At 36.3% G+C, this 19,531-nt stretch overlaps 2 protein-coding genes across 2 annotated transcripts; both read right to left on the reverse strand.

The window, feature by feature from the left end:
* Positions 1 to 924: 924 nt before the first annotated feature.
* Positions 925 to 10,394, reverse strand: LOC128503862 (olfactory receptor 6F1-like). Its single transcript, XM_053474057.1, has 2 exons — positions 10,305 to 10,394; positions 925 to 1,908 (listed from the first exon to the last, which is right to left on the reverse strand). The coding sequence occupies exons 1-2, from the start codon at positions 10,392 to 10,394 to the stop codon at positions 925 to 927; spliced, it is 1,074 nt and encodes a 357-aa protein (XP_053330032.1).
* Positions 10,395 to 14,200: 3,806 nt separating this feature from the next.
* On the reverse strand, positions 14,201 to 19,512 carry CETN2 (centrin 2). The gene is made up of 5 exons (XM_053473428.1): positions 19,423 to 19,512; positions 18,496 to 18,654; positions 17,715 to 17,843; positions 16,511 to 16,648; positions 14,201 to 15,370 (listed from the first exon to the last, which is right to left on the reverse strand). The coding sequence occupies exons 1-5, from the start codon at positions 19,423 to 19,425 to the stop codon at positions 15,281 to 15,283; spliced, it is 519 nt and encodes a 172-aa protein (XP_053329403.1). The 5' UTR covers positions 19,426 to 19,512; the 3' UTR covers positions 14,201 to 15,280.
* Between the last annotated feature and the right edge of the window lie 19 nt (positions 19,513 to 19,531).

Genomic DNA, 19,531 nt, shown 5'->3' on the forward strand with positions numbered 1-19,531 from the left:
CACAAGAATGAGAGGAAGCCAAATGATGCGATAAATGAGGCAGAATTCTCCTTTTCTAACTCTTATAATCAAAGATTGATGCACCAATGTTCACATAGGAAAATACATTGAAGTCCATGCAAAATAGACTCCAATATGTTAAACATGAAAATAGTGTCGGAGGGCTCCTTTAATCCAGAACGTTTAAAAGGCTGGTGTAAAAACAAAATAAAGATAATGCCAACCCTTCCCCCGCACCCACAATACAGTGTCTACTTTTAATCATAATTTCATATTATTATCATCAACAAATTATAAACATTAGCAGAATGTGTATAGTATGGTATAACAAACATAAAAATTGACCAAAAACTGAATTTTTGGCAATAATAAATAATGAAGTAATATTTTCTAAACATATGAAAACAAAAAGGGGTTAAACAAGTCAGCTGCTTTCAGCATAATATTACATATTGACAGTAAAATATAAGGCAATATATACAATCACCTTGTATGGATTGGGAACACTTATTCCCGAAATAAATAAGTAGAAATAGTAGCTGTGAGAGGAACTTTACTAAATACACATGAAGAAAACTTTTTTTTCTAAATCTGATTTTTTTTTCTCCCAAATGCATCCAAATTAAAGTGTTAAGCTTGTAACAAGGACCCAGTGACTCAAAACTTAACTTTTTTACGTTAATATCCACTACCTCTTACCTCCCTGGCTACCATGGTAGACCATGGAAGCCACGGAGTAAAGTCACTATGGAGGCTGTGCTGGTTAGGCCAAAAGGGCCATCAGGCACCTTGTTATGGCGCAGAGGTGCTGATGTCCTCCTGGAGCTGCCACCCTAGGCCTAGGCCAATGAAATCCCTATAAAGCAAAACCATTAGTAATACAGTGTAATTTATAAACATTTTTCAGCGTTCATGGCTGTATTCTTAAAATTTGGAGCATACATTTCCTTCTTCTGATTTCCAAAAAGTTATTCCTTGAATTGTCTTTTTCACAACAGATTTCACTTCTTGGTTCCTTAGGGTGTAAATGATAGGGTTTAGGAGAGGTGTCACTATGGATGGAAATATAGAAATGACCTTGTTCACATGTAAAAAATCCCCAGTTGTGGGTCTTATAAACATGAAGATAATAGTGCTATAAAAAATAAAAACAACAATTAAATGTGACGCACAGGTAGAAAATGCCCTCCGTCTCCCAGAAGCCGGAAATGTTAATATAGTCCGGATAATAAATATATACGATAATATAATTGGTAAGAAGCAGCCAAAAATGACAAAACAAGCTATTCCAAAAAAGGCATTTTCTGTGGCAGATATCTCAGAACATGATAACTTTAGTAAGGGGGCAAAGTCACAGTAATAGTGATCAATCTCGTTATGACCGCAGTACAAAAGGTTCGAGATCTGTAAACATGGGATAATAATCACAATGAAGCCAAACAACCAAGACCCCACTAATAAATTCATACAAATCCTAGGACTCAAGATGAGAACATATCGTAACGGATGGCAAATGGCCACGTATCGGTCATAGGCCATAACAGCCAGAAGGAAGTTTTCCGTTGCACCGCATGCAAAATGGAAGTAAAACTGGGCCATGCAAGCGCCATGTGAAATGGATTTTTCTTTTGTGAGCAGAGCCCACAACAGTCTTGGAACCGTAGCTGAAGGATACCAGATCTCCAGGAATGCAAGTCCGCCGATAAAAAAGTACATAGGTTTGTGAAGACGTTGTTCGGTTTTCACGATGGCAATAATAACAATGTTGGAAGTGATTGTCACGGCATAAACAACGGTTATCAGCACAAAGAGGCAAAGACTTGTTTCATTTGAAACCGAAAAGCCAATAAGAATGAATCCTGTACTAGATGTTTCATTAATGGCTTTCATTCTTGTCAAAATTCCGTCCTGCAAAGAAAGCAAAAAAGTTGTATAATTAATAGATCGTAATGCTATTTTTTGGCAACATTTTTGTTACCTGGAAATGGAGGAATTATTACAATTCCTTAAGTTTTTGTTATTTGACACAACCAGACGAATTAAATCACGATCCTTACTAAGAAATTGACTTGTAGTTTTCTGTATGAAATAGTTTTTTCTGGTTTCACATCTATTTTGTGTGTATTTGTACAGATATTCTATAAATCTATTTTCCAATATGCTGCTTTGATTCTTATAACTGGAAAGTTTCTGATGCATGTCAGAGATCCTTGACAGAGACATTCAAATAAGAAAACAAGGTATGTCACTATTTGTTTCCATATCTTACGTCATATAGGCTCCAATGCATATACCGGTACATCCAGCAAACTTTGCCTATAGACGTCTGTTTTGTATAGAGTATTGGATTCGCCTATAGACGTCTGTTTTGTATAGAGTATTGGATTCGCCTATAGACGTCTGTTTTGTATAGAGTATTGGATTCGCCTATAGACGTCTGTTTGGTATAGAGTATTGGATTCGCCTATAGACGTCTGTTTGGTATGGAGTATTGGAGCAGCAGTATATAAAAGATTCAGCAATCTTACTGTGGACAAAAAGCGCCAAAGCACAGAACCAAAACCTATTCAAGTAATATTTTTATTATATTTATATTTCTCCATCTAGTATCAGTCAAGTTCACAAGGTTTTGGATTATGAGCGGGATTTGGGCTGGATCTGCAAGTTCACTGGTCCAGTTTCGGAGGAAAGCGGGAACTGCTATCCTTGTCCCTCCATGACAACTTGAAATCATATTTTTTTGAGTCAATGACCCTGGATATATAAAATATATAGCTATATAGAATTTTAAAAGGAATGATGATGTAGACCGACGGAATCCTTTTTTCTTGAGAAGTCATGTTTCTTTTGGCCAAATTGCATTTTGTACAATAATTTCCAAAGAAATAAAGTAATTAAGGCAAACATATTTAAATGGGTTTATTTGATGCTAAACACTTAAGTTCCTCTTCCCAGAGTTATTTTAGGATGGACGTGGGAATTTGAGAAAAGGGCTTGCTCTTTGTTATTTACAAGCTTTATTCTCGTATTGACCAACCCTCTAGGGATATAATGAGCAGATCGTTTTCATCCAAGATTGATAGCGATCATAACCATACCTGAGAACTTTCTAAATGACCTGACCCTGAGACACTTGAAATATTAACCCTTTAATAGCAGATTGTGAAGATACTATGCAGTGACTTCCCAAGTGTGTTACTCAAATGGATCGAATACTGGTCTTCGTGGGAAACCATGACTTTAAACATTATTTAAATATACATATTATCCAGTCACCTACATTCAAACAGGGATGTTAACTATAATATACTGATAGCAAAAACACCAGTTGGAAGTTTCAGATACGGTCACGGGCTCACGGCAGTGTAGAATAGAAAGGAGTCAGCTCCAGGCTGTTTGACTCTCAGATTGGGGTAGAAAGTAGAAACCATGAGAGTAATATAATCATAACTAGATCCCTTCTCCGCTGACGTGGATGAAAAGGAATATTTTACCATATCAGACGTAATGAAAATGTATTTGCTGCTCCCGACTGACAAGCAGAGACATTATGGTATAGAAGATATGTCACGATTGTCACCAGGCATCATCCCTTTAAACATTGAATAAAAAGTATTTTTTGGAACCTAGGTTAATACAGTTTTTATTATTTGCCAACAACTTCTTATGCCTAGCAGTGCAGTGAAGGAATGTTTTATTTCAGGGTATCTGCCTATAAAACCTATAGTATGGTAACGATCCAGCCACCATCTTTAAAAAAAAAATCTATATATATATATATATATATATATACAATATGATTCATCACACTTTTATGAAGTGCGCCCATTGTGCCCAGGAAATAACAGAAACTGAGAATTGCACTATTTTTCTTATAATATTATTGTTTGTTCTTAATACCCTCCGATACTACATGTAATGCATTTCCTTATAACATATTGCCCCTTGTGCAAAGAGTTACAGAAGTCTGTAGATCAGAAACATCTAATAATTACACATTAATTGGCAACATTTGACAGCAATACCCATACCACAGTGGATTCTATAACTAGTGAAAAGTCTGGCTAATTTTTTATATGATTTTTCTTTTTCTTTAATCAAGTGTTTAACAAAGCCCCAAGGCATTCTAGTACTCATACTCGTACTAATCACACCTGTTCCTAACGACTTGTATAATTATTTATTATCACGCATGTGATATTAAATAACTGGCTGATTTTCGCCCGACATTGGCACCATAATTTAAAATAACTATACAGTACATAAATGAGTCCCCATCTACAGCCATTTCATACTCAAACCAGATTATCTACAGGACGATGAGGCCTTTTATTTCACTAAATGCCAATAATACTAACACACTGCATTGTAAGTAAATCTTAGTGTAAAGTAAAAGTAAAATATTACGATTAAACATTACCTATCGGATTCTTCCTGCTCGTCACCAGCAGTGGCTAAGGATGCATCTTGTGGACATGGGGTCTGGGATGAAGAATACAGCTTCCCGTCTTGATATAAATAGCTGGTTAATTAGCGCATATCTGTTATATGTCAATTTAATTAACTCCCCTGCATCTTCAGCGTCTTATTTTGACACAGACCTGGGGATAATGTCAGTCCAGGGAATTCCAGAAAAGTAACTTTTTATTCCCTAGGGCTTGTTAATTATTATATTTCAAAGAAACTAAATAAATTATTCTTTACTTTTTCCTGAAAGAATCAAGTTATATCACATACACATGAACACGGTTACACACACAAGTTATATATCAACAGATACTTTTACATTTGAACAAATTCCCAAAATATGTAAAAACAGTATTCAATACGAGAATCCCATATAAATAATTGTTTTTGATAGCTTAAATGGACACTCCAGTCATCAAATGCACTTAAATGCATACGATAGCTACGTTCCACCTTTAATATTTAATGATTTAATGAGGGATTGATCACTTTCTTTCCCCGTGTACCAACAATTTACATTGGAGGAGATGCATTTAGACAAATGCATCCCCTGCGCAGTAGTCAGTGATGTATCCAAGACTAGGCCAACTAGACTCAGATCCCTCTTCTACAAAACCCGCCACTCAATGGGCCGGTTACCATGGAGGTCTTTGATCTCCTCGACCGACCTATTTACACTATAGAGGCTCAACCCAGCCTCCATTGACTTCATAAAAGGTGCTTTCACCTTTCAGATACGACACATCGGGATATGACACCATATCCTGACGCTTCCTTTTGTTTAAGGCACACAGTGCCTTTTATTGTACTGGAGACGCCGACCATGGAGGTAGAGGCAACTGGGTCGGTCCTAAGGCAGCCCCCAAAGTAAATACACACTATCAGTAGTGTGCACATACTGGCACATAATATCTCTACTAAGACTCCCAGTAAACATACGCAGAAGGAGCTTGAAATCAAGCAGCTAAAACTACTGGGAGATGCAGATAATGGAGCGGGGTTGCAGCAGGTAAATCTGCGTGTTAAAGTACCTACAAAGTACCTTGATATGCATTTATCATTGATGGGGCTCTATGGACACCAGGCTTTCTCTTTAATAAAGTACTTTTATACGTATTCATGGGTGAGGTCGCATGGCACGCTAATCTGTCCCCTAGATGGAATTTATATTCTGTGGTCATAGTTTTTTTTAGTTATGTGGACTTTGACATAATGTGTGTGACAAATCATTTAATAATGCATAAAAAGGAGACAGGATTTTAAGACTTTGTAAGTTTATTTTCAAATAAAGATCTGCATGAAATTTCATTTTGTAAGGCGGACCTCACCACAAAAAAACACAAGATTTGTCAGAAAAGATAAAATTGTCAATATGTTTAGAGTATCATCTCTATCATAACTCTCGAAAGCTTGTCTTTTAAATATTATGTTAGTCCAATAAAAAAAAGGTATCGCCGCATGCTCTGCAATACTCTGTTTTTTTTACATTGTATATACATATATATATATATATATATATATATATATATATATATACATTAAACATTAAACCACTAATCTGTCTCCTACAGTTTTCTAAAACCTAGTCTTCGGACAATTTTTTCCATGGAATCTTTTACCGCTTTGTTTCTTAGACTATAAATAATAGGGTTCAGAAGGGGCGTCACAATAGACGGGACAATAGAAACAATTTTATTCAAATGCAGAACATCTCTACTCTTTGGTCGTATGAACATGAAGATTGATGTGCCGTAAAAAAGAGCAACAACAATCAAGTGAGAAGCACAGGTAGAAAACGCCTTGAGTTTTCCAGAAGACGTTTTAAACGTTATTACGGTCTGTATAATGAGGATGTACGACACGATAATGGGTAGAAAGCAACCCAAAATTACAAGGCAAGCAACAGCAAAAAACAGGTTTTCAGTTGTGGAGATATCTGAACATGATAACTTCATCAATGGAGCAAAATCACAGTAATAGTGATCAATCTCATTATTATGACAGAACAAGAGGTTTGAGATAAGTAAACATGGAGCAATCATTAGAGTGAAACCACACACCCAACACCCTACCAAGAGCTTCATCCCAACGTCAGCACTCATTATATACGGATATTGCAATGGGTGGCAGATGGCCACGTATCGATCATAAGCCATAACGGCCAATAGGAAGTTTTCTGTTGCACCGCACGAAAAATGGAAATAAAATTGTGATATACAGGCTGCAGGAGAGATGGATCTTTCATTGGTTACGAGAGCACACAACAGCTTGGGGACCGTAACAGAAGGATACCAGACCTCCAAGAAGGAAAGGCCACCGATAAAAAAATACATAGGCTTGTGAAGGTCGCGTTCATTTATCACAATGACAATAATGAAAATGTTGGACATGACAGTCACGGCATAAACAATAGTTATAACCACAAACAGGCAGAATCCAGTTTTATTTGAAAAGGAAAACCCTAGAAGAATAAATTCCATAATGACAGTTTGGTTTATGTATTCCATTCTCAACACCACCTAAAAAAACAAAAATCAAAAGGTTGTACTGGTTTTTTTTCTACATTTTTACATTGATCTATACATTGTACTTTGATCCATACATTGGGCGAACAGAACTACAAGTAAATATTTTCACCATATGCAAAAGAACTACTGTAATAAGGAAGAATGTGCATGCGGTGCCACATGGAGGTTTCACAAAAGAGGGCCAAAAATTTTATATTTTCCTTCAAATTATTAAATTTTCTTCTTTGCGATACACGTTATTTGCAGGCTTGTTCCAGATTTTGTTTATTGTCCCATTTTCAGCAGCATATAGATGGAGTCACTTTTTAAAAACCCAAACATACAACAATGATATAAACTTCAAATATTACCCCATGAATATAATCGGAAGAAAAAATAAAATAAAACAAAGATAATATTAAATTTAGTATTGAATACGAACTGCTTGCTATCTCTTAATGTGTTAAAATTAAATATATATATATATATAATAAATAATTAAAATATATTGTTTAGAAGAATGAATGAATCAGTTTTTTTCTGATTAAAATTTATCATGGAAATCGCCCCCAAAACAAACCAAATATATTTTGGGCACAATGAAGAACTGTAATGTTACAAAAACATTACATAAATGAACAAACATGTTAAAGAATAATATGAATACTATTATAATTTATTCTATTATCTATTATAAATATTGGGAATCCTGCTTATCTGATATCCAACAAATTAATTTAGCTTTAAAATTAAGTAGAATGTATGTCTAGTATGTAAGGTAAATATTGAAACCTAACTGGAACTTAATCATAATTATACGTAGAAACATAACAAAAATGCGTAATAATATAATAGAAGGGGTTAATGTTTTTTACGATTTTACTCCCACTTTTACCTTTTTGCTTTAATTAACAGTAAAAAGGGAGGTTTGTAATTCATTTCTCAAATTAAACTTTTTTTAATCTTAAAATGATAAAAATCCACAGTATTATAAGGCTATATATATGCTACTTAACATTTACCTAACATTACTTACTTAGCTACACAAAATTGCTTACCTACTATTAACCAATATTAAACATGTATTTACATTTTCTTTAAAAAATCTGGAATGGTCATTTTTGTTCAGAATGTTTGTGAAGCTTAGGCTATCTTCTGTAATATTCATTCTTGCATACACGGACTACAAATTAGTTCTTTGTTGTATTTGAAATGGGATTCATTTGTTTATGTTCCTTATATCACAATATAAAAAACATGCTAATTTCCAAAGTGTGTTCTTTTGCAGGGTCATGGGAATAAGCTTAATAAGGTAGAGAGAAGAGAGATCCCCATTCCCATGGGCTTGGTCATTATCACACTCAAAGTAAACAAATACTACTTTTTCTTACACAGACGTAAATAAACACAATAGAAACATACACATACATGTACATGTAATTATCCTCCACGACAATATAAAATTACATCTATGTGTAATTGTCCTCCACAACAATATAGAATTATGTCTACAAGTAATTGACCTTCATAGAAAGTTTTATTTTTTGTAAATGTTTTTTTTTTTACTAAAAAATATGGTAGTTGTACGCACAATGGGGAAACGCATAATAAAGTTATCCTGTATGAGTTGTATGTGAATGTATTATTTCAGCACTGGAAACAGGGGTGGGCAGGCCTGGTGGGGCAGGGAGGAGCAATTGCCATCTAGGACAGTCTTTCTTCTCCAGAAGGGACCATTTCTGTTTGGTCCAATCCTGGAGTCATAGTTTAAGGCGTTACATAACACAGCGTTATATGATCCCGCAGTAGGATCATGGCCCCTCAGGACAGGCTCTGCAGACCTGTAAAGTGAGTATGTGCGATAGAGTGACTGTGTGAGTGTTACTGCTTGCACGTGTTTATGTGTACATGTGTTTGTGTTAGCTACGGTGAGGGGGAGCCAGTTGACTTTACATGCCCCCCAAGCCGTGCTTTGCCAGTCTTTTGCATGACTTTGCATGACAGTCTTTGCATATCCCTAATATACAAAACACACATCACAGGAAATTTGTGGGAATCTGGCTTGAGTCATGAGGTAGTAGATGTATTACCACGGCATATGATTCACTGTCTCAGATCCCTATGTTTAATGTAAATTGGTGCAAAGACATCTGCTGACTAATAATAAATATCTTCTGATACAGTAGAGAACTTGGTCATGTCTGCCAAAGGAGGCAGCTCCGAATTAATTAAACAAGTGAAACATTGTTTGCTTTAACCATTTTCTTTTATTTTCTTTTATTGAAGCGTGAGGTGCAAGTGCTTTCATATCATAGGAGGAGGAAACAATGTTGAACTCCAAAGAAGCCACAGTGGATAACCAGATCCCAAATCTTCCATTGGGGCCATACTCTTCAAAGGTATATGCAACCCCTTCCTTCCCTTCAGAGCCAAAAGGTCGTCAGAAAGGTCTACCTTCAAAAAGGTGTACAACTGAAGTCAAGGTATGGTCGGATCTGAAGACCTGCTGATGTCCTCACACATCTGGGGGAAGTGACTGATAATCTGTATAGGGGATGACCATGCCATCCTTGTAGTTTGAGCACTTTATATGTCTCTGTCCAGTGTGCTGATACTCTCATGATACTCTCGTGATGCGGATTGCTCATTGTCATATTATGAAGCTTTGGAACCATCACCTACACAGCTTTAAGCTTTGTGCTTTTTTGCTTTTTTACAGAATTTGTTTCATAATTCATAATTTTGAAAGGTTCATAGTTTCATAATTTTTTGTAAGAATATCTTATCTCAGTTCCCTTCCTTTTCCTTTCAAATACACTCCCTATATACAGTTTCCTTCCTCATTACATTATTTTACTTTTTTTTACTTAGACTTACTATGTCTGAAAATGTGTTTATTATGTGCATTTATGTAATATGAATTCTGACAACATATCATATATTATATATTTATATACATATTTTAGTTTTTTTTATACAAGCTCATATTGTTTTCTGGGTATGAGCGTCACATTGTTCTACATCCCAAAAGGTCACAACAGTGTGCCTTTAAGCACCAAATACTACAATGTTTATTAAGTAAATTAAGTAAAAATACATTCCTTCTTCTAGGTTCCTTAATAAGCTGCCAAAAGTTATTGTAAACCTCTACCCAGGGGTAGGCAAAGCGTCGGTGGCAGAACACCAGTGTCTGTGACAGGGCTTGTGGAAGTTTTTGCTGCTTACGGGGCATTTAGTTAAATATCCTCTACATAGAATATTGCCGCTTACCCCTATCACTACTACCTAGCCACATCTTCAGCGATAGCCTCTAAAAGAATAGCGACTCACTTTGACCCTTGTAAACGTTAGGTGGTATCCACTGTTGTGTATTTGATCTTCCACCTGCACCAGAAGTATCCCTTTTTCCAGATCTGACATTATCGGGTCATACTTAACAAATGTTCATTAACCCCTTAATGGCAAAGCCCGTTCATGTACGGGCTCAAAATGCATTGTTCTCAATGGGTTTAGGGACCGCCCATTGTCCCTAAGGGGTTAAGCTGACATGCAGCCAAGACAACAAGCTGACAAAAATAGTGGCCTGGTCTCAGATTAGAAAGTATAGGCACCCAAACGAGCAGCAACTATGGTTATAGAAAGGATTTCTGGCTACAGCTGATCGAGGGCTATACACGACCACCATCTGCACTCACACAAGGTCGTGCGTCGCGTTTCATTCCGGTGTTTCACCTTTGCCATGACACCCGGATGTACCGGCTATATCATCTCATGTTACAGCCTGGACTTGCTTTCCATGACACATTTCAAGTAATACTTCCAACCTGTCACATTCTAGCGAGATCAATTTCATTTAGATCAACAGGTTACTTTTGAGCTTTGACAATTTCAAAATGGTGATGCGTAAAAAGGTGAAAAACAATCAAACCCCAACAGACAGAATTTAATAAAATGTTATTATAACTTAACAGTGTGGGACCTGCCTATAGAATATGATACAATTAAGCCATTATTCTCTTTACCATAGACTTAAGACGATAATGTCAAGACATAGTCATCTGTACAAAGAGGAAAATTCATGAAGGTGCTAGACAAAACGTACTTTTTAAAGGCTGTCCAAACAGAGGTTTTCACTAATCTTTAATCCATCAGAATACTGTATATTGGAAACACACAACAAACACAATTTTTATAGTATTCTAATGTATTGATGTAGAGTAGTGATTTATTAAAACATTGGGATGGGGTAAATGTATTCCTCGCATATCTAATAAACGTGTTTATTTAGTCACCTGTATCAGAAATCCACTTGGTTAGGATGCTCAGTGAGAAGGTTCTTTTCTTGAAGTCCATGTGTTCTAGAAATCTTGGGAAGTTTTAAGACAATACTGGGGAGTTGCAACAGCGCTAACTGTATTGACCTGCCCTACGAAAAGCACCGGTCGAAAGGGTTATGTTCTGTAATAATGTGTATGAATTCTCTTCAAAGCCATATGCCCAGTAGATGTGTCATTTGGTTGACTGTAGCTGTCCATGTCTAGAAGGAACAGTTCTTCTTTATGATTCATTCCCTTCTGTCCTTCTTTCCCAGAGGTTCAGTATGTTTTCTGGGTATCGGGTGGCCGGCAGACATACAGTTTTCACATATTGCTCACCAGCGCAGGTAAAATGCTGACCTGCAGTATGTGAAATGTATAACTGAGTAACTGATTCCCATCCATGAGCTTATCCATTCCACCTACTGCATGGGGTGGTTCTTTACCTGCCATGGTCAGAAATATGTGTAAATTAAATCTGCTCTGGAGAACATGACCAATGTAGTCAGTCAAGTTGGGTGTTCTACAGCCTAGAAGTTAAAAATGGATATAAGATATCAGGACATGTGTTTACAAATTAAATTAAATAAGTCAAATTCTTCTTACTTATCGACTTACTTATTTATGTCTTCTATATTGTTTGCCAATAACTTGCTTAGCTATCAGTAGGTCACAAAGCGCCATTAAATGTCAATCCCTAATCATGTATTAAAACACACCACCTAAAGCAACTGTTATTTGGATATTAGAAACGTTAGGATGTATGTCTGGGGTGTGGGTTATCACGATTAAAATAATCTCACAGCAAACTAATTTGACAGAATATATGGAAATTCAGATTTTAATGGAAGCTCGGGTGGGATTCTGTGTCCTCTGAATCCAATTTTAAGTGTAATCATAACATTGTAACTTATTTGGTATTCATATTTGGTTCACGTTTAAAAGTTTTATTTAATTGTCTGAACATGGCATACTTTAAAATAATTCATTGCTTTTAGTTAAAAGTAGTTTTTAAGATAATTTGTTCCCATGAGAAATCGAGACATTGTCAACTAATGTTTATCTCTTCCTTCTTATTAACGAGATGGAACGTTGCATCAGAAAATGAATCCTTAGAGTGTCTGTATATATAACTGTACTCTGGGAATTCATAGTACCAAGCCATCAATCCCAACGGATTTGTGATTCATTTAATACTTCTTATGTGTCGCTAATTAAACCAGTCAGAAAATACCCAGGAGTCGCAAACCAAGAATGTTTTTTTTGACCACCAAGTATAAAAAGGAGAGGAACACAGGAACAGCGGCGAAATATCTCAGGATACTAAGTATTCTTCTAGCATGTTGCCTTTAGATTGGAATTCTTCTAAGACTTCTATGTGGAATCAGTTGATCTTCATCCAACAAACACAAAACAAAGGACAGTAAGGACAGTAATCACTAGACTGGGGATCTTCAGGTGATTGGAGCTTTTTAGTTCATTGACTTCACGATGATTATGACTGCTCTGTAAAAATTATGATTTATTGTTTTATATAGCACCATCAAATTCCATATCACTGTACAATGGGTAGACAGGACATAAGTAGTATATACCATAACATACTCCTAAAGAGCAAAGAGGAGTCATATAAGTTAATGAAAGTACGGGAAGCCATGTTTGTTAAACCAAAATGACGGTGGAGCAGTGTCCCTGAGTTCATCATAAAACCTGTCCTTAACGTATTACGGCACCAAGAGCCCGAAGTTCTTGAACAGAGCATTTCTATAGACGACCAAAACACTGAATTTCTTGGCAGATAAAGAACCATTTGCCCATTAACCTGTTTAATACAAGATCTAAGCGTCACGAACCAAAAAGACCTCGTAGATGACAATAGACCTCCTTGGTTCAGATTAATGGATGATGCGTCACCATCAAGAAATACATTTAAAAAAAAATCTTGATATTTTTATTCTTTACACATTTACCAAAATTAATTAAAAAAAAAAAAAAAAAAAAAAAAGGAAACTCATCAGTCAGCATTTGCAACAAACCTATGGCGAAAATCAGTGTAACATTAAGTAGTTATTATGCAAGAATGAAAATATTAAGATGTTTTCAGGTGTATCCATAAACTATAAACCGCAAATGTCAGCATTTGGTAAATTTCAAACACCTCTTACAGATCTCCGTCAACCATTCAGTTACATTTATAACTCTTGTAGTCACCAAAAAATTGTCCAATTAATAACTTGGTGAAATTATTTCTAAGGCTATCGCTTTAGAAAGGAAACAATGCATCAGCTACAATTTACTTAAGCTATAAAAATTAAATAAAACCATATTTGTTTTAGGCGTCTTTTTGTAGAAGGTGCTTTAGGAAAGTTGCCTTAGAAATAAAGAGTTATAACTAAAAATCTTTCTTTTTAAGAGGCCAACGTCCGAAGACAATGCCAAATCGTTCAATGTTTACAACAGAATCAAGAAGGGGCCTCAAACCAGAGTAGCTAAATGCTCGCCCTGGTAGTTTAATGGTTTAGAAGAGCTAGCCATTCATTCCAACTATTAATCTCTGAAACTATTCCTTACCTATGTTTCAATCTTTTAATACAATCTGACTACTCTGAAATGTAACCGTTTACTTTCCTCTACTATTAAGGCAGATTGTATAAAAAGGACTGCAGTAAGTCCCCATTTTGAAAAGTAGTTCCACGTGAATCGAGTACACAGCAGTTATCGAGGAATAAAGCATCTCCGATCCACATACTGACATACAGAAACCTGTTGGATAGAGGACAAGACTGGAATCCCGAATCATCCCCTTCAGCGACACAAAATAATGTGCAGAATGCAATATATTGTAACGGTGTGAATGTCACAAAATCAATACATCAAATACAAAGGATTCCATATTGCGACACGTTCTCAGACTTTTTGACACCAATAATATTTTTTAATTTGGTATTTTATAGTTTACAAAATAAAAAGTACAACAGTTGAACACAAATTGTCTGCACAGATTTCGGTACAAAAATATACACAAATAAAAAAAGGTAAATTACATTTAGCACTTAGAACATCTTCTGTATACTTAACCAACTCAGTTTGTTTTTTTTTACAAAAAAATATTTTTTTAAAACAGTAGCTTTAAATGCAAATCTTTGAAATGTGTTTCTAAATGACCCATTGAAACTTGTATCTTTTTAACTAAATAAATAGTGAAAGCCATAAATATAATTCGCTACACAGCAACATGTGTTCTATTGGTCCCACTTTCACCAACACCAAAGAATATACTGACGGTTTTTGTATACAAAGTGATTCTGGTGAAAAGCTTCAAAATGTGCTCGGCAATCGGCATTGCAACCAATGGTATGGTCCAGTCACTAGAAATATACAGTATCTTTTGTTACTATGGCGATAAGACCAGTTTTGTACATAACCTCTATTACATCCATTGTGAATGGTGTGGAATCCTACAATAAAAATGGTTCTCTTTGTTTAAGTTGAAACAGAACATGAAGAATAAAATGTCCACTGTACAAAGTAAAACATATATGAGGCACATAAAAATGCATGATGTATAATACTTTAGGACCATCTCTTTTCACTGCTCACCTTACATTGAAATATAGAACTTAGGCACAAAAGAAAAATCAAACAAATAAAGCAAACGTACTAAACAAACAGACTACTAAAGCTGTAGATAACCTTCCGCAGGATTGTCCTTCTAGCTGTAGCATTACAGATTGCCTAAACCCTTCATAAGATCTCTACCACATACCGTATTTCAGTCCTGGGTGACACATTATAGAATGCCAAGTGTGTTAAAGCTGTCAAAATAAAAAAAGATAAAATGAACCCCAAAGAGATATTTTCATACACTAGAAAAACAGAATCTCGAGGCACCGGATCAATGCTTTTGCCTCTGATATAGATCCAGGAAGCCAAAAATAAATAAGGAGATGCTTCCCCCGAGGAACATGAACATACGTTAATAAATTAAGGTCAGTACAGGCTAGTCTTCTTCATTATTCGAAGAAATTCTTGCTCGTTCACTTCCCCATCTCCATCCCGGTCAGCTTCATCGATCATCTCCTATGGAAATAAAATGAAGAGTAAAATAAGAGTTTGTCTACGTCATGATAAAATTCAGCACCGGAAATTGCCATCATAATTGCGAGAACGCCACGTTTGTCAGCAGCCCTCGTATAGATGTCTCTCTCCGGCTTATTAGCGACTGAAGTAAAGATTCACAGCTGGGACGGTTACGTCAGTGTACACCATCATATACAGTCATATACGGTACTGTACATCACTAGACATTTGCCAGATGACGATAACTTGGAGGATACGGACAGATTTACTTTTAGGAGTGAATAAAGGTTATGTCTTAATGCATCATATCTTTTTCTGTGAGTTGCCCCTTTTCTTTGGAGATTATCTCTTTCTCCTTCAAGGCTAGTATTGTGTTTTCATAGGTAGTGCCAGCTGCATTTGCAATGTTTAACCCCTTACAGCTTTTAGCGGGATCTCCGGGAGGTGTAGAGCGTTCAGTGTGAGCGTCATTGTGGTTATTAGCGATCAGTGTATTGGGGTTTGCATTCATTTGGATGATTATGAAGGTAATCAGTGGGGCGGAATGTGAATTAGTGGGTCGGTGTCATAAAATGGTCCCCCAAGAGGGGAATTCTTCCTGTAAAGCATAGGGTATTTCATGAAATTATATATATTATCCACATTGAAAAGCAAACCGTAGCTGAAATGCATGGCTCCTCTATATCATAGAGTACCGATCCAATAAATGTGCAACAGTGTATACCAAGTCAGTAATAGGTCAAATCAACAGTATTTTTATAACTATCTGGCAAAACTGTTAACCTGATATTATGAATACAATCATATTTTTTACGTTTCATATATTATCAATTAGAGACAAGTGATGATGGGAGAATGTATCGTATATTCAAAATAAGAAGGAGAAAAAGTGAAGGCTGAATCAAAAATGACAATAATGAAAACAAAAAGACTGCTTCATCTTCTTAGAGCCCTTTCTCAACATTCAATATTTAGTGCTACTTTTGTAAAATCCACATAAATTTGAAGTTTTGATTAATTTTAACATGTAGCCTTTTAAAAGATGCAAATAACAAAAAAATGCATAGAATTAAATAGTTCGCAAAATTAACGTTATAATTTCAGTTTATCCGTGAACTTTTGCAAATAAAATGACCAAACCTGTAGCTCTTCATCAGTGAGGTTTTCACCGAGTTCTTTGGCAACCCGTTTCAGATTTTTAAATGATATCTTTCCTGTTTCATCATCATCAAATAATCGAAAAGCCTTCATTATTTCCTCTTTCGAATCTTTCTCTGCCTGAACAATGAAAAGAAATAAAAATGTTTATTTTGGCATTTCTAGGAAAAACATTACAGAATAAACATCAAGTGAATGCTATTTTTTTTGTCAAGAAGGGATGTCCTAATCAAACACAAGAGAGGAGGTCAGTAGTGATATCCTTGTAAATTTAATATACATAATCCTCACAACATCGATCTACTGAAACTATAAAACATATTTTATTTTAGCGCAGACTCTAAACAGTCACAAATAAAGGTTACAAGTCCTGTTTATATTCATGTACAACACAAGCCACTAAAAAGCTACAACGTAAATTTCAAAATTACAAAAAGTACGCTTTAAAAGTAACATTTTGATGGGTGGAATAGAAACATACTAACGAGGAACAATAAATACTTGTTATGTTTTATCTTTACAGCCAATTCTTGCTCCAGTAGAATATAGCTCACTTCACAAACTAAGAAACATCTGTACATCAAATAAAGTGAACAATATTATTAATAAAATACCATATTTGCTTGATTATAAGACAAGGTTTTTTTCAGAGCAAATGGGGTCGTCTTATAATCAGACCTCAAATAGGTCCGACTATGAGACTAGGCTCCAGATGCCCCGCAACGCTGCAGGGGACCTGAATCCTCCTGTCCCTGTCCCCAACTTACCGGTGCTTCTGACTCCCAGTGTGTAGCCGGAAGGAGGTGCGGTTAGCAGCGGGGGTTGTCTGCGTCCATCGCGCAGACCTTGTCCTGCTGTCAGAGATCAAAGTTCCCCTCACCGGGGAATTCTCTCTGACATTTCCTAAATTAATATTCAGATTTTGGGGGGTCGTTTTAGAATCAGGGTCGTCTTATAATACGGTAATAAATCACTACGTCTCGTAAGCCCTTGAACCATACTTGACACAACAAATATACTGTAACTCTGCCATCTAGTGGTAGAATCGGAGATCACTTGTGTGTACTGTGCTGTACCCCAGTGACACTGTCTGTATGCTGAATCATGTTGCTTTTTCTTTCTTTTCACATGGCACACTCTCAAACTTTTATGGAATAAACATCAAATGAAACAGACTTCTGCTTACCATCTTCTGTGTCATGGCAGACATGAAATCACTAAAGCTGATTTTTCCAGTGCCCTCTTTGTCAATATCAGCAATCATCTTCTTGATTTCCTCCTTCTTGGGTTCGAATCCAAGAGCTCGCATGGCGACCTGCAAACCGTTTGAAAATGAGTACAATGCGGTTCAAATAACCCGTGTCACATACGGTATCTTACACATATATGCTTCACATAAACCTTAGATATAAAAGGGCAAAATGATTGATTTACTTTGATATAAAAGGGCAGATCGATTGTTCTTTTTGAATAGGGGCTGCTGTGAGATAGTTTCCTTTGCGTAATGTTTCTCCCTGAAAGCATGCAGGGCTTCTCAAAGTTCTCCCAAAGTACGAGATGTGGTTTTTTTTTTAATATATATTTCATTTGGAATACGCTCTCCAGTTCCGGTGAAAACGTCTTCAGAAGCAATTGATAAAATAGAGGGAAATTGAAGAAAGGTTACGAAAAAGGTATGTGCCTTTACTAACAAAACACACCAGAAAATGCTTGCTACGTACACTCTAAAATAGCAACGCGAGAAGGAAGATTTTTTTTGAAATAAGAAAAGGAGTACAAGAACTAAGGGTAGAAAGGGTAGTAGATACCTGGAACAGACTTCCAGTGGAAGAAGTACAGGCAAACACAGTAAAGGAATTCAATAAAGACTGAGGTGTCTTTAATTAATCAGCAGACAGTGATTCAAAAGGGGCAGACTAGCACCGGGTCCTACACCGGTTCATTTTGAGTTCCTCATAATGGATTACCTTTAGCTCCTTGACATCTATGGTCCCAGTGCCATCAGTATCAAACAGGTCAAAGGCCTCTCGGATCTCCTGCTTCTGCTCTTCAGTAAGCTCAGGTTTTGGACCCGTCTTCTTTCGCTGAGTAGTTACTCCCACTGAAGGCTTCTTGTAGTTAGCGGCCTAAATGTAGTGAATAAAAATAGATATCAGATTTGATATTGCCCCTGTAATATTGCCCCTGTAATATGCTGTCATTTCGTACATGGCTAATGTTTAAGGCTAATAAAACAGGGCTCACAGATATGAAGAGCATATATGCTGAGCATCACAGAGAATGTGTTTAGGACTCGCTTTGCACTATTCTTTAGAGTCGCTCAGCCGACAAGCGTCTTACACAAGATACAAGGGAAACATAAAGAACACCGCCTAATTCCCCAAGTCTGCTTAACGCAAACCGGGGTTTGTTGTGTACGCTTACTAACGTATGAATGTAATGCCTTATTACCGATCCTCTATTTTTATTTTATGTGGTATTTGTGCTGAAATGAAATATTTTCTCAATAAAAAGGGTGCTAATCCAGTATAAATCCCTTTAATATTTATGCCACGAAGCTCTGAATATAATTCCCGCTAACCCTAATAGCAAGCAAAAGGGGGTAACAACTCCTATGACGTTCAGCCAGCAGCCCAGAAGAAAGTGGGTTCCGACAGCATAGGGAGTGCCTGGTTCTTGGCGCATAAAAACCTTAATTAGCTGCCCGTGTTCAGTAAATGTCAGGGACTGTTAACCTAGAAAAACAGAGCCCAGTGGAAGATGAAGGAAAAAAGGCGCCTATCGTGACTAACAAGATGCCGGTAAATGCATCACATGCAATAAAATGACTATTAACACTTTATCAACGACTCTCAATGTAACGTCAAAGCACAAGGAACTCTCCGTACACTCACCATATTTACAATGTGAAACTGTAACCCGATTATCGCCACTACTACCGTCTGTGGCTCAGGGCAGGCCTCTGCTGTCTATCCAATAAGAACACAGCAAAATATATGAAAC

Source organism: Spea bombifrons, chromosome 8, assembly GCF_027358695.1.
Source record: "Spea bombifrons isolate aSpeBom1 chromosome 8, aSpeBom1.2.pri, whole genome shotgun sequence".
NCBI lineage: Eukaryota > Metazoa > Chordata > Amphibia > Anura > Pelobatidae > Spea > Spea bombifrons.

Excerpts from the sequence above, each read along its gene's own strand:
- LOC128503862 (XM_053474057.1), bottom strand. The coding sequence starts at position 10,394 with ATGTCAGATCTGGAAAAAGGGATACTTCTGGTGCAGGTGGAAGATCAA. Across the intron at positions 1,909-10,304 it reads TAACGTTTACAAGGGTCAAA|GACGGAATTTTGACAAGAAT; the intron begins GTGAGTCGCTAT and ends CTTTCTTTGCAG.
- CETN2 (XM_053473428.1), bottom strand. Across the intron at positions 17,844-18,495 it reads TAGATGTCAAGGAGCTAAAG|GTCGCCATGCGAGCTCTTGG; the intron begins GTAATCCATTAT and ends AACGGTTTGCAG. Across the intron at positions 15,371-16,510 it reads TCACTGATGAAGAGCTACAG|GAGATGATCGATGAAGCTGA; the intron begins GTTTGGTCATTT and ends TTATTTCCATAG.